Here is a 16,191-nt window from a genome sequence, read left to right as displayed (position 1 = left end):
TTTGCAAGAAGGAAAAAAGCAACAGTTAAAAAGTATTAAACTGTACACTATTCCATTTTAATTCCTGATGAAAATTACCATTTGGCTGATGTGAGCTGCATTTCAATAGGCTTGTCCCTTTGTAACATCTTCACAAAAATCTGCGGTAACAATTCTCCATCAACTGACACTGCAAGAGATGAAAGAGAACTCAAAACAACTCTGATTCAACCAGTCAATAAAATAAGTGTCAAACAAGTAATCATGGCATTATACTCACCATTTACAAGAGTCATTGATACCTGTGGGTTTTCAAAGGCTAGAACTGAGAAGCATTTCAAGGCTTGCATTCGAACCTGTGTAAAAACATGATATGAAACATAAATGTAAACGCTAACTTAACAGCAAAATTGGACCATACTGTTGTATAGGCTTACAGAAATTACTCTGTCTTATCAATAAGATTGTTTGACAATGGATAAAAGGCAGATGGAAACATCTAACTCACAGATTGACTGCTGTGATCTCCCTGCTGGAATTACCCTTTCTAGATTTGATGTTGTGAACTTTTCATGAAAAAGAGGCAAGCCAGGACTGGCAGGTGGGAACCAGCCTTTCAGAAACAGTAGTTTTCATTTGTGGTTACTCATAAGCATGCAAACAACAACAAAAAAATTGAGGTATCAGAACAATACTACTTAAGTCTTTTGAGGACTCGTAAGTACCCAAGAGAATCTAAACCACATGCCACTAGGATGTATATTTCAGAAGTCTTTCAAGGTGATTTTAATAAAAACGTCTAAAGAGAACCATCCTGTAGAACTGATTCTAAACTAATCTTAAAGCAAATATATATCGTAAGTTGTGCTGCTATTACACAACTTCAGTTATCACCTGTACACAAACGATTTGCAACTTGGAAGGGACCGCTGGATGTCATCTGGTTCAACTTACTGATGGAGCAGGGCCACCTAGAGCTGGTTGCCCAGGACAATGTCCAGGTGGTTATTTCCAAGGTGAGAGACCCCACAACCTCTCTGGGCAACCTGTACTCCGAAGCCATTTAACCACCAAACCTTCCTGGTTACCTAGTCAGGCGAGGCTATGAAGCCCTTAAAACCTCTTTTCTGACACAGGGAAGAGCATTCATTATCATCTTCCCAAATAAAGAATCTAATTTAGTTCAGATATTAGACTTTGACTTCACCGTCTACAGTTCCACATAGGTAAGCTGTGTCCATGTCTTTCCATGTTCCTCTTACCACATGCTTAGTATGACAACAAAGCAAATGGAACACAATTTTGACCTAAAAAACCCTGTCACTAAAGAAAGCATTTGCAATTACTGCAAGTTCGGTTTAGGCCCATCCTACCCTCCTCAAAAAAAAGTCCTAGAAACATGGAAATCCAAAGGTAGATAACAACAGCCCAGACAATAAAACTTCTGTGCACTTATTTTATAATATCTCATTACAGCCACTGTAAGATCTCTTCTCATCAGTAGCAGTGAAGCCTTACTAAGGAAAAATGGATAGCAGAAATGGATATCTGGCTTCAGAACAAAAGCCTCATTTGACAACATTTCTTCTCAGATGATCTAATGAATACACTGCGTGCTTCAAAGCAGCCGGAAACAGAGATTGTATATCAAAAAGCACTGAAAAGAGTCAAACCCACAGCTGAAGTGCTGCATTCAAGCCAGAAGAAACAGCAGGGCAGGGGGGTGGGAGGTGGGAGAAGGCATTATAGATGTTCTAATCAGAACCACTGAAGTCTACCTGGAAGTTAATTATTTTATGTGATATTGCTCTATTAATAGAAGATTTAAAAATTACTACGATTACTCTCTTTTCTAGTACTGTCTACTTAATGGCAATTACTTTGGTAGTTACATGAGAAACACAATGCAAGGATGTGGAAAAACATGCAAATATGTTCTTGAAAAGATTTTCTGCATTGCACTGTAAAAGCTGTAGTCCCTTCGTGTTGGACATCTTGCTGGTGAAAAATGCACACTCGGAATGATATAACAAGTGGGAAAGATGCTCACATCATCAACTGCAGAAGGGGAAATCCCAACACCAAAGAAAAATAATAGGCATTTCTCCTGGCAGACCTACACAAACTCTTTTCATGGGAACCGAAACCCCATTCTAGGGGGTTTCTGACATTTATTGGTATGGTCCTATCAACTAAATCACTTGAGATACCTTACTGGCCTCTACTCCAAGTATTAAAAATGTGCAAGCTTTTTAAATGCTGTTGTCTCCTGTCATGCTCTTATTTATTTGGCTAAATATTAAGAAACTGGGTAGATAAGTATGAGAATGAAACAGCTTTTGTTCCACAAAAATGCATCAATTACATGAGAAGGCCAAGAATTTCTATTTAATGGAGAATGCTAAGAAAGCAGCTGAGATAACAATAAAGCTGTTAACCTTGGGAGTAGCAATGGAGCGAAGTGTATGAAAAGCAACAAAAAGTGGTTCAGCCCTTACACCTAGAATTTAAAAGTTTGGTCAAACTAGCAAAGGAATAAACAGTCCTACATCTTCCTAGGTAGGACTAAATATGTATTTTAATGCAACACTACATGTATCTTGTTGGTGAAAAAGCCACTTGAAAATTTTACCAAGCTCCTATTTCTTTATTTTAAAAAAGCTGAATGAAAAAAAAAAAAATCAGGGAAGGTTCAAACAGATACATGGCTTGGAAAATTCACCTTACAACACAAGCTGAAAAAAAATCAGCTGATGGAAGAATGAACAAAATGTTCCCTATCATGGTGAAAACTTCTTACAGAAGTTTTACAAGACAGAAAACAGAAATCTGTCAGTCTCACTAATGAAACATTAAAAACAGCATACTTCCAACTGGATTTATAAAAAGAAACAAAATCCAACAAAAACAAAAACCACCACATAAGATAATTAGGCCCTGGAACAAAACACCAAGTTTCCCTTTACATGAAATTCTTATTTGAAGCCTTGCTTTCCTGCTGAAAGATACTTCAGTTACTGAGACTGTTCTGTATTAGGTTGCAGACCGAAATAAGACAAGAACAATTATGTTCTCTAGTCTTCATCAAGCAACGAACAGCCTTTTTTCAACAAAATAAAAATGGCACAGAAACATTAGATATTTTGTATTAGATATTGCAATAAAAATAACTCAGGATAAATAAAGATGCTTTCATGTGTTTCTAATTTTTAGAATGATGATATTCATACATTTGGGGAGGAGGGAATAAATGATACCTTCATAAGAAAGTCCATAACAATTTGACTGCTTAGAGATCACAGGCTTGGCTTCTGACAGATTTCAAAATAATTTGCATACCAGGTATCTGCTAGCTCTCCAAAAAAACAAAACAACAAACAAAACACCAAGTTACACTGAAAAGCTTTGGAAAGCACTTCACACACTCAAACATTTTAAGTAATTTACAGCAGACTCCTATAGCTATGCTTAGGATTTGAAATTTTGGCCTCAGACTGAGAACAGGTAGTTGACCCTCCTTGCCACCACAATATGCATACACTACGATGCTTCTTCCCAGCAGTGGTATTTTCAGATAGCCAAGGACGGACTTCCCAAAAACATAACAGAGGATGGAGCTGAGACATGTGAGCAGAAAACACTGGTAGCCGGTGGCCTTCACAGATTCCACGTTCATGTTTTTTCAAGGATGACTTCTGTTTAAGACAGTTCACCTTTGCTTTTCTTCTGATTTATTTTTTTTAATCATGTAACATTCAGCATATTAGACAAACTAAGTGACTGTTCTCTGTCAGATCAACAAATGCCAACTCTGTTTTAATTAATGATATTCTAACTTAACAGAGCATTCCAAAATAGGTCTCATTTTGATAGAAATCCATATGGCAGGTAAAAACAATTTTTATTCTAGAAATGAACATTACACATATTTACAGTTTTAGTTCATACATGTATATATTTTTTTAAATCAACATCACTGGCATCCCTTTCATAAAAATGTACAAAACACCGAATAATTGTAATGTCTTACTTTGTAGGAGGTGGAGACTAACAGATGTGCAATATTCTGAACTGCTCCATGGTTAAACAAGATTGTCTGGTGATCTGGACCCTACAAAGAAAAACATAGAAATGCAATTATATATATTTTTAAAGAACATGTATAAGGTTTCCACTAGCTCTGTTTTTTTTTCAAGTATTTAAAGGTAGATTTACTAGCATATACTTCGAAATCAGTTGGCATACCAACCTTTTATTTCTTAAATAAAGAAGTCCATCTCCAATTTATAGCATTTGTCCTTTTCTGGTGATCATTTTCACTTTTTACTTCAATAGGAAACTACTATTTTTCATAAATAAACAAACATGGATAGACTACTTATGTTTCTATTCCTCATATTGGAAACAATGGAAAGCTCCCGACTTTTTCCATGAATCATTTAAAGTATCTCCAGTCACTAACTTTTTTGTGTGTGTAATATTAAACATTTTCAGCAATTCTAACTTCAGAAGAAATGGAATTAGTTCTAAAACTGTTTCCAGACAGAATGTGACAGTGCACTGAGAACAGATTCACATTTTCCTCCTACAGATTATTTTAATTTCAAACATATTTAGCCATAAATCTAGACAGCCATCACCCATTTATTGGCTTCGAGACTTAAGTCAACAATGGCTGATAAATCAATATTTTCCCAAGATTTAAAAAGCATTTGGAATTAAACACAAGTACTGAATTCTGCAGTAGAAAGGTCTCAGAAATTCTGTAGCATGACAAGGCTCAATGAGGTCAGAAATAAACCACAAAACACCAGTGGGGCCCACAGCTTTCAGCGTCTCTTGGGAGATTTGGTCTGTGACTTACAAACACTTCTTTAGAAGTGGATTCATGACTCCAGTCATTTTTTTTGCATTAAACATCGGCCATGCGCAATTTAAATTCAGCTTTTGTAATGTCACAGCATTAATCATACCTCGATACATTTTCTCAACTAATCTGCAAGTGAAGAAAGCATCTTCACTCCTTAATTTTACATTCAAACCCAGCTGAGTTCACGGGCATATCTACACACCCCAGTATGCATAAGTGACGCTTAATTTTCACATCTGAGATAGAGCTGAAATCAGATTCCTTTTATGTTCAAAGGAACAGTTTTGGAACATCCCTTACCTCTAAGGAAAAAATAGTATGAAAGTTCCTTTTAGATGCAACATATCTGGTGCTTTAAGAGATGCTTCAGCTGCTACTGCCACCAAGAGCTTTCTACCAAAAAAATGCAATTAAAATAGCATGGTTGAAGTAGGAAAACAACTTACATTGGCACACAGAAGTGGCTGAGGCAATGATTTAAAGCCGCAGCTATGCCAGTGTTGAAGCTGAAGAACAGATATTAAAATATGTGAAAAATATGAATGAACTTAAACTTTAAAAAAAATCATATTGACCTAGATTGTTCTAGTAATTCGTGGGTATTACTGTTTTTTCAAAGAGATGAAGAGGTAAACTGTGCAAACAGGAAGGGTGCAAGTAACACTTGGGCATATTCATAGCTGCGTAACTTGATGTAATGAATATATCCAATCTGTACACGCTGTGTTTGTACGCACCAATCCTGCTTGCTCAATGCACAGTCAGGTTGAGTACCAACTCAGAAATAGAGACAGCTTCAAACATACACCTGAAATCTTGATATCACAATGCATCATTCTGTTCTAGTTCCAAGTATCTCCAACAGCAGTGTAATAGCAAGGCCTTTTCACTCTGTTTCTCTCTGGGCATCCTAACAGAGTTGCAGAAGCCAGTTCTATTTCAGGGATTTTTTTCTCCAAATATAATCAAGAGATGTAATATTCCAGAGAGAAGTCATATTTCTTGTATATTTTTCCATCATAAAACTCTGATTTTTCAAGAAGGATAGAACAGCGTAATAATTTATTCCATAACGAAATTTTAAAAGCAGATACCTAAATGTAAATGTACCGTGGTTCAGGGATCCAGCACCAGGCCTAGGATCACATAAGAAAACATTCTCAGAATGGGCCCTGGTTACAGGCTTTATCCTGGATCTTTCCCAGACACGAGATTTTAATTTTCAGCCAGCGGTGAATGTATTACTTATGCAGAGATGTCACCACGTTCAGATATAATTTCCAGCACTATCTTCTCAAATCGTTCATCCAACTTGTTTCCAAACGCATACCTTATCTTTCTCACTTGACCATTAAAATAGTAAAGCTTACCTACTCACATCACTTTCTCTGGAAACAAATCAATTGTGATAGAGAATCTTAGAAAGTATGTGTTGACTTGCATTTTAACAAGCCTTGCACATCAACCTGATTTCAGTTCACTTGGTTTTGCTTGTATGTTGATAGAGTCCTAACCATGTATGCTAAAAACTGCATCCACTCCCCTATAAGCCAACACTTTCCTTTGCTTAGAATGGCTCTTTTCCAGAGTCAGCATTTTCCACCACTCAATTTTAACTCTAAAAACGCAGTGACAAGCAGTAAAAGCATGATGTACAAGCAGAAAACAACAGCAATATGCTAGGAACCTGAATTAAGGATTTCCTAGCTAAGGAGAACAGGTCTGAGCTTTTCCAGTGAAATCCAAGCAGGCACAAAACGAGGAACCTGAGAAACCCAACCAAACAAGATTCTGGCCAGGAAGAGAGAAAACGGAGCACAAGATCTAAGCAGACAAGAGTATGCAGAAACAAGGCGGGAAGAAGTTGAGATATGTCACCAGTTGTTTAATGCATAAATCGATTAACACGAAGAGAGAAAAAAAAAACATCAATACTTATAGTAACATTTCTTCAGGGAAAATAAATAAGGGTGCTCTCAATCATGGCTTTTTAGGGGGAGTCTTCATTAAAAATGTTCTGAATACTGAAACATTCAGAAATATTCAGTATTTTTTAGTGATAAGAATGTACTTTTCACACAAAGCAGAAAATCCCCTGCTTCACTCTATTAGATGCACTTTATTAAGTCTGAGAATACAGAATTGATGTTTTGTCTTAATTACCAGATCTGAAATCCAAGAATTAATCAAAATAAGAAGGGGACAGTTTACAGCTGCACTCAAGATATGCATTTGCCAGAACAAGAGAGAAATGAGTTCTTGATCCATTTAACATTTCTAATGATCTGGTTACTCAACCACAAATATTTTTCTTTGCTACATAGCTAAATATTTATTCTGTAAAAGCAATTATATGTCCTACGATTCGTAGCCATTACTCTGCTTTTCCTGTGCATTCACATTTCTGTCTGTTCACAATATCAGCCTTTTCCTCCCAAAAACTTGGATTTCTGAAAACATTCACTGCAAGTTTTGTTTGAGAGAGGCTCTGGGGATGGAGTAGGTGTTGGCAAACAGTAGAGCGGGTTCATACGCCCTTTCTTATTCTCTTCTGGTGTGACTGGGCTTACATTTTGTTAACCATATATCTGAGATGAAAGTCAGCAGGAGTCAGCAGAGCTAAAAGGAAGCAACTCATTTGGAAAAGGATGACTGTGACTGTTTTCAGATTGGGTTAGCTACCTGAAGTTACACAGCAGTTTTCACACAGCCAGCAGGGTTTGTGCTGCCACCGATCTAACCCTGACTGGACAAGCGTTCTGTACCTCCATATGTAATCAGTCCTGCATTATTTTTCTTGTGTGCCAACAAGGCCTAACTTTTCAACAGTTCAAGTTACTCAGCCTATTACAGAGATGTTCAAGGGCCATTTAAACACGAGGTGCCCATGTTTGTTATTAGACGGGCAGGACTTACTTGTGTCTTGACCTGACAGTAACTAGGAACAATCAGCTTGCATTGCAGTTCTCCCACTGCCTGCTCCATGCCCGTACAACATTTCTCTTCATCCCCAGATAAGGAGAAGCTGGATGAATGACTAATTCCTACTCAAATTTGTATTCCCCCCCAATAAGAAGACTGAAGGATACACCACTTGGATGTTCCAACTGCTCTAATTTTCAACTTAAAAGCAGCTCCAGGAGAAGCAGACATTTTCATTCAAATCCTATTAGGTTTTTTATTCTTTACGATATTTTTGGCACTAAGACTTTCCAAATCTACAAATATATATATAAAAAACTAATAGGCAGAAAGGAGAGCCACTGGTGCATTTTTCTTCTTAAAATACCCAATTCCTTTCCCAACATTATCTCAATTTGATCTTCTACAGTCCAGTGCAGGATTTTATCTTACTACGCTTGCTTTAATAATTCTATAAATATTAGCAACTGAGTTCCATTTTTAAATCACTCTATAGTCTTCAATCCCCAGTTTCATTTAACAGAAGACATGAAACTGGATAAACATACATGCAAAACAAAGAAACAATTCACAGTTTCCAAAGACTCGTTTTTAAGAAGTAATATAGACTTTTGGAGGTAAATACTTATAAATACATCAATTTTGGAATATTTTTATTTTTCAGTCTAACAGATAAATGCAATCTATGATCTTTTAGTTATAAACTGTTTCTAAATGGGAAAGATGCCATAAAATTCTGATTTTCTATGCTGAATTGAAACTGTTAGTGCATAACCCGCAGGTACAGTAACAAAAGAAACAATAATTATATAATAAAACAGTGGTGTGGGAAAACTGGGGCCAGAGTGCAGAAAATCAGGATGTCTTAAGACTACAAGACAGCCTGAGAACAAAACTGTGTTTGGGGTGGGGTTGTTGCTGTTTTTAAATTAGAAGTTTTCCCAGATTAGGAGAATTGCATTATGTAACAGGAATGAACATGTATCTGGATAAACCTGAAACTGGTAGAGCTCAATTGAGAAGAGTATGGTTTCTCCTCTCAGCTTACACCACCTCTTAGAAACCATTCTCTGGGTTTAAAACAGATGGTTTGAAAGCAGATGCAAGCCGCAAAGAGATGCTCACACTTTTGTGAAACTTCTGAGGAAAAAAAATGAAGTCTTCCTACATTTATACCGATAATAGTAAGAACTGATATTTGCCTAGACCGTTGATTTTGTTTAGTAGTCATATACATATGCATACAGAGACACCCCAAAATTACTTATTTGCATATTTTGTTTTACTGTATAGAAACATCTACCAACCCCAAAAAACATGACAACGAGTCCAGAGCAATGGCAGTTCAGTCATTACTGTCCTTATGTTCCTGCCACAATATTATCATCTCATACAGTTTCTTATATGCCAGAAACACAAGTCTCAGAGAACATGTATTCTCTTTCTTACTTTGCAGCAATGTGAGAAGATCTGACATATGTATTCCTGTGTATATCGAGACCTACTGAGCAGTGCCATGAGGTGGGAGATAACTGTAGCATCCTGGAAACAAGCCAGAAAAGAAAAATTATTAAGACCATTTCAGCATTGCTTGTCAACAGTTTGTTAGTTAAAGAAGTACTAATTCCATATTCTATACATTTCCTAATTCCACATTCTTCATTTCCCAATATAAATTGTTCCAGAATGGAACACTGGAGTTCTCAATTCCATCAGGTCAAGACTTAAGACTATTAAAGTAGTACAGGAGATACTTAAGACACAAGTGACAGTTCTAAGAGGCACCCTTATGGCAGGGAGGATAGGGGAATGACACAGGAGTCAGTGCCAGGTATAGAAGCTCTTGCTTTTGTGTCCAGGACCTTTACTTCACGGGAAAACAAAACAAAAAAAGAACTCCAAGTAAATCACAGCAAAAGAAAATCATTATACACAGAACTTCCCTTCTGAAAACACAGCCAGTTACTTCTTAAGCCTTATGGCAAGGTACAAAATGACAACATTTTAAAGCCATCAGTTACTTTTACCAGTACCTCTCAGTCAGAGGGGATAATGTTAAAAGGAACACCGACAATTTTAGTTTGGAAAGGTTGAAAAACTAGATTACTGCCATGAGATGAAAGCTGCCAAACAGAGGAGATGCAAGAACTCAAGGATTCTTCCTGTCCAGGGAACTTACACTGTAAGTTGACTGTACAGAAGTAAATCAGACTCTGTTTTACCTGCAGGAGAATGACTAATAAATTGCAACTCTCTTACCAGGGAAGAAGTGGATTACAAGTAGAACAAAATCTTCATGCTCATTAGCTACTTTTATGATAATGAAAATACCAGTAGTCCAACAGCTATGATTCAGAGACGCACAGTGATTTCTGACACTTTATTTCTCAATTATTAGGGAAGTTTCTAGTAATACTTATTTTTAATATTTTTTACTTTTAAATACTTATTATTTCTAAATAAACATGCATTAAGTCTCTCCTATTCTATTTGTATCCATATTTGAGATTAAACAAAGCTTTTCAATATTTATTTTTAAGATTTGTATGTTTAAATATTGTGAATTTAGCAGACTTACTTTACAAAATTTTGCTGCCAACAATCCAGACTTGTTCATCTCAACAGAAAACAGAAAGCAGAGAACAAAAGTGACTTCTGTTTCAATTGTTTGTTTCTTAATCACTGGAAGGGATCGACATAGTACAGACATATTTGCCTTTTCAGCATCTTATAGGAAAAGTTACTTACTAGGAACTGGAGTACTTCCAGATACACCAGCTGTACATCCATGCTCATTGCATTCTTATGTGCATAGGAAAAGCAAAGGACAAACTATTCTAAGTAGTATTCTTAGAGTCTGGTTTAGAGTAGCTCCACCTGATCTTCTGCCTTTACACGTGGCATATAAACAAACACCCTGATTGACTCTCAAGTGCAGTGTCCAAGGGCTTGCAAGGAGTTGGTTTGGTTGTGGGACAACACTGGGTATTAAACCCTCAAGTGTATTTTATTAGCGCTGGTGGTCATAACCATCACGAAGTGTCTTCTTGATTCTCCCTCACAAAGTAAGCCTGCATTAGTGGGTAAACTAAACAGGTACTGGGTTTTGGGCATATGACAACTAGAACAGCAAATTTCTACAAGAAACCAAAAGCAGCTAATGAGCCAACCTTGCTCACAAGAAAAACACATTAAAATCTTCTCAAGTCTTAACAGGTCTCTGAAACTTTTATGCGTCTCCTTCCTTAAGTTAAAGCAAAACAGACTGATGACATCCCCAGAATTCCTCTGTGGTGTAGCACATTTGACCCATTAAAACAGATTCTTGTCTTTATCTGTTAATTTTAGAAAGCTCCCAACTCTGTAAGCTTTAACACACTAGAACAGCATTATAATTAAAAGGACAGAATAATCTGCTTACAACTTACAGTGTATAGGAGATCCTCTGGAGTTACAGGACTAATGAAAATGGTACGGAGACATCGTAGGCAGGCTTCAATAAACTTCAAATCTGGTGATAGTAATCCTATACATATAAGCAAAAACTAATATTCAGCTTCATTTTCTTGGCTTATTTAAGTACTTCAGAAACATTTACTTACGCAGATTACAGTGAGAGAAAAGTACCTTGCAATAAGGCTGGAATAATATGGCAGTCTAGTAGGGATTTGACATTATTCTCTGTACCCATTGCAAGGCTTCCCAGGACCACTGCACATTCTGTTCTCAGTTCTGTGCTGGAGGTTTCTTGCTGAAGCAAATACAGCAACCTGGAAACAGAATTACTTTTAGAGAAAATTCAAATAGTACTTGTCAGTTAAATAAAAAAGTAATCTAAATCCTGCTATGTAAAGAAGATAAAGTCCTCAATACAAGGATGAAATCCAAACAGAAGAGTACATCGAACATTTTTGTCGTGAGAGTATTTTTACACTATATGTTCCTACAAAGGTTTTACTTGCTGTTATGCTAGGAAGATACCACACTGCTTTTTCTAAAAATATAATGCCGCTGTAATGAGATCCAGGATGATGTCTTTCAGGTTACCAGGAAGATCCCAAATTTGAATTAAAGGAAATGAGTCTGTAGTTTGACGTCAGTGGGAAAGGGAACCTCACACATTACTCCTAACACCTAGAGAAATGATTACTGCTGTTGTGATGCGTGTTATCTTTGGCAGCAACTTCTTCCGGATCACAGCTGCAAAATAATTCCATCATCGAGCATCAACATCGGTGCTAGGAGTATGAACGCTGAGAAATTAGCCTATAAGAACATAAAGCTAGCCCACAAAAGTTTTATAAGCAGAAAAGTAGCTGAGTAGTAGGTAAGCATGATCACTCCAGCCCTAAAAAAAAAAAAAAAAAACATCTTGCTAGATGTGTATCTTTGGGTTTCAATCACCATGGATAATTTATAGTGTCAAGATACCTAGGAGATATTACATACTTCAGATTATATTGGTAGCACCCGAATCACAGCAGAGGTCACCAAACACTTTCAGTATAAATCCGAGTCTCACAAAGAGCCCAGAGAGTAGCCAGATTCCTACCTTGTACCAGCACAAAAGATAATCACTTTAAGATCGGCATCATTTATAAGATACATTTAACTAATGATTCCCTCATTACGAGTCTCAGCAGAACTATAACAGGTAAGATGACTGGGATATTGAGATAGGATCGTCTGTGTATGCAAGATACACAGTCACTTTTCTAGATTTATTGTGCGAAGATAGGAATGGACTCAGTGTAGTAATGCACTACTCTGTCTGGTTTGAAAGGGTCTCTTCCAAAACCAGGTAATAAACCAAAGCCTTCTCCCAGAGCACAAAGGCACCAACCAACATCCATCCCATTGCTGAAGGGTAAAGAATTAGCTACTCAGATGAACAGACCCCTGAACAAAATCCTCCCAAAGCTGACTGCCAAAATCAAAGGCAAGTGAAAAAATAACCAGACATACAGTAGCTAAATGCAATTTAGGAACGCAGGACTGGAAAGGGACAGTTAGGGAAGTACCATCAGCCACTAACAAACAGGTACTCAGAAGGGTATCTTAAACACCCACTCCACATGCTTCCCCCTTATATAAGGCAGATCTGCTTCTTAGAATCCCTTAAGTTCAAAATCTAGAATAAGAGGCCAACAGACAAAACTACGTGTTTAGAGGAATAGAGCTGAGATCAAATGTCTCTTCAATACCTAGAAGCAGGACATGCATTACATCTCAAACTATCACCAAACAAGGTCTTGGAGAACAGCAAAACAATCATCCAGCTTTGCTAACCATTTTTTTGAATGAAAAATTAGCAGATGTGCAATCCAAAAGTAATCTGTTCTGCCCTAAATGCAGGTTAAATACTAACAAGGAAGATAAGGTTATTCCAGTGTCACCCAAAGCAACACTGCACCCTTTTTCAGATGTAGCTAATCTGACAGTGGAAAAAAAGCTCTAAAACACAAACACAAATTGCAAAAACAGTAATTCCATCCTTCAGTTAGCATGTGTGATGCAATCAACTCCAATACCTTTCCTCCTTTCAAATTCTTTCGGATTCAAAGAATCAGAGTGGTGTAAATTCAGAATAGCATACATTTCAGAATCGCTTCTGTTATTGTCACCTTTCCACACATGGAATGGATGTAAAAGGCCCCATGCCCCCACTGTTTTATCTGAAAGATCATTTACTCTTGATGTTTAGAAACTTATCTGAATTTCTTGTATAAATCTCTGTTCATACTTGTTATCAAGTTTGCATTGCATGCGTATTAGCCCTTCACATATATATATAAACCTTCTAAAATTCCTTACAGGGAACAGCTAACAGTCACCTTTCCTGGAGCACTTCGGCTTCAAGTGGCTCGGTGTAACTGATCTGCCGTAAGGTTTTCACTTCACTCTGGGCACCTCTTTAACATCAATGGAACAAAGCATATATATATATATATAAGGCTCAGATTATCCGTGGTTACACAGCACAGCTCACATCACACTTGGGCAAACTCTAACTGTACCTATGTGATGGGCTTCTAGAAAAAGAACCAAAACCATACTTCAGCCAATTACACGACACGCTTCTAGAACTAAAAATTCTGGCGCTGTCTTCTTTGAAGTATCAGCTGTGCAATGTTTAATATAAAGATAAATGCTGTTTTTGAAAGACCATAAAAGAAGTAAAACACATAATTAAGGTTATGCGAAATTATCAAAAGAATAGAAGCATCTCACTTCCAATCCTAATAGGACAGAATAACCTTGTGTTACCATTACTTCTCTACAGACAGCTGCTTTTGATCTAAGCCTTCTAGGTCAGGGAAGAATTGCCAGGAAACAGAAGCTTCTTTGGTAAAATCCAAATGCACCGAGTGATGCTGGCTAAAACTGATCCTTGAAGAGATGTCTTTTTGGACACCATGGTACTATATGGACAGAGCAATCCCATCTACCGCTCTAATTGATGTTCTCAAATTGCAAAGAAAAACCCCAAAACTCTTACATAAAAAAAAAAAAAAATGACAGGAGTTGCCACAAGCAGATCAGAAGATGAGTAAGTTCTTTGCAGTAACCTGTACAGCTGTTTTAACACCCAAGACTTGACTTCATTTGACCGTTTCTGGCTACCACACACATAGCAAACATTTGCAGTGCAGTTTTCAAAATATTCTTCTAGTAACTACACTGCTAAGAAACAATTACACATCTTGTATGATGTGTAGTACTTTATGACAAGTTTGGCTTTTTTTTTTTTTTTTTTTTTTTTTTTATTTAAATAGCAAGCTGAAAGATTTGACTTCAAATAGTCAGGGCATTTAGAAAACACACAACAACCAATCCATCAATCCTGACCAGCCAGGAGCAGAAATCAGCAAGGACAAATGCATAACCTTGCGTTTTGGCACAGGGAGTAGAGAGTAAAAAGAAAAGCCTGTTAACATTCAGCTTCAGGTATATGTAGTGTGTGTATATATATATATTTATTTATTTATCGTAAATCTTCATATATATATATATATGTATGCATTTATTTTATAATTATTTTAAATGATTTAGTATGTAGGAAATAACTTAAGTCTTGCTAAAATTAATTCCTGCTGCTGTCACTATACTCTCTCAACCTGCTCCTTCAAATGCAGGGACATCAGGATGCATGGACTGAAGGTGTAAGACGTAGCCAGGCTCACATCCAGCCCATGATGCAGTATGATGCATTTATGATGCAGGAGCACAAAACTGACTCAGTTTAATTCAGCACATATGGAATAGAAATGTTGCCATCAAGCAAACAAAACAACTTCCAAAATGAGACTAAAGCCTCCATCCTCCCTAAATCCACAGCCATACGCCAGGACAAATGAGCCTGCAGCATGCTGTAAGGTGGGTTGTTTTTTATAGACTGAAATGGGAAATAAGGGAAATATTTATCAGAACGCTGGGACAAAGCCAGCTGCCAACAGCATCCCTCCCCTCCCCCTGCAGAGGAAAGCTTACACACTATCACAAACCACTATTAAAACTTGGGAGACATGTTGAGTTTCTGTTTGGAATCATCTGAAGCACTTCTGTTACAGGGGAAAAAAAATAAAAAAAATAAAAAATATACCTAATCTTAAATAAGGCATTTAAGACAAGAAAGAAGCCGGTCTTTCACTGAGTTGTCTGGGGAATACAGGGAGACTCCGCTGATGTAACCATTGGTACATACACAGTCACCCGCTAGCTGGATAACATCAGTATCTGACACTTTTTTCCTGAGTGTGTGTGTGTGTGTGTATGAAAAAAGCTTTCAATAACCTAGACTTCAGTTTAGACTTGCAAAAGTATTTCCTTCCATTTTCAGTAATAATATCCTGAAAAAAATGCCGAGATGCATCTTCTCTATACACAGCACACCAATAACTGTCTTGGATTATTCATTATTAATTGATAATTATCGATAATCAATCTGTTCCTTGTACACAGAAATGATCAGTCAGACCATAAAACATTCAGTTCTGTTTTTTCTTAAAGGGGATTTTACAAAATCCAAAAGCAGGCGTAATCCTGAAGGCTGTTCTCTTATGAAGAACATAATTACTGTTTTCTTTCCCATTAACACTCCACACTTGGAGCAGATGTGTGAACATGAAACACGCTGACTATAATCTATGGTCTCCGTGTTTAAAATAGAAATACTTAACTCAGCTTTATAATCAGTGAGATGAAAATTTAAGTTCAGATTTTTACATACAATAAGTTTTTGAAATATTAATAATATCCCTTCCTATATCTTTAATATATGCTTGGGTTTCAATTTAGGGTTTCCACAGAACTCAACATGCATATTATAACATTTTCTGTTGCTTTATTTTAAAGAGAGAACTGACACCAAGTAACACTGAAAATTAGCAAGTTAAATGACAAACTCTAGAATTATTAAA

General features: G+C 36.8%; 1 protein-coding gene across 12 annotated transcripts in view; it reads right to left on the bottom strand.

Moving 5' to 3' along the window:
- Nucleotides 1-16,191, bottom strand: part of ARMC8 (armadillo repeat containing 8) — a 63,796-nt gene that overhangs the window by 23,063 nt on the left and 24,542 nt on the right. For 5 of the 12 annotated variants that reach the window (XM_084529220.1, XM_084529223.1, XM_084529217.1 and 2 more), the window contains 7 exons: nt 11,399-11,541; nt 11,200-11,297; nt 9,221-9,313; nt 5,296-5,355; nt 4,010-4,090; nt 260-335; nt 79-169 (listed from right to left, as the gene is read on the bottom strand). In XM_084529220.1, the coding sequence (XP_084385346.1) occupies nt 79-169; nt 260-335; nt 4,010-4,090; nt 5,296-5,355; nt 9,221-9,313; nt 11,200-11,297; nt 11,399-11,541 (642 nt within the window). Of the gene's footprint in view, nt 1-78; nt 170-259; nt 336-4,009; nt 4,091-5,295; nt 5,356-9,220; nt 9,314-11,199; nt 11,298-11,398; nt 11,557-16,191 lie in introns of all 12 variants that reach the window. The other 7 variants (XM_084529216.1, XM_084529226.1, XM_084529227.1 and 4 more) reach the window with 3 other exon arrangements.

Source organism: Aythya ferina (genome assembly GCF_964211825.1).
Source record: "Aythya ferina genome assembly, chromosome: 9".
NCBI classification, from domain to species: domain Eukaryota; kingdom Metazoa; phylum Chordata; class Aves; order Anseriformes; family Anatidae; genus Aythya; species Aythya ferina.
This window is presented reverse-complemented; position numbering and strand designations above follow the sequence as displayed.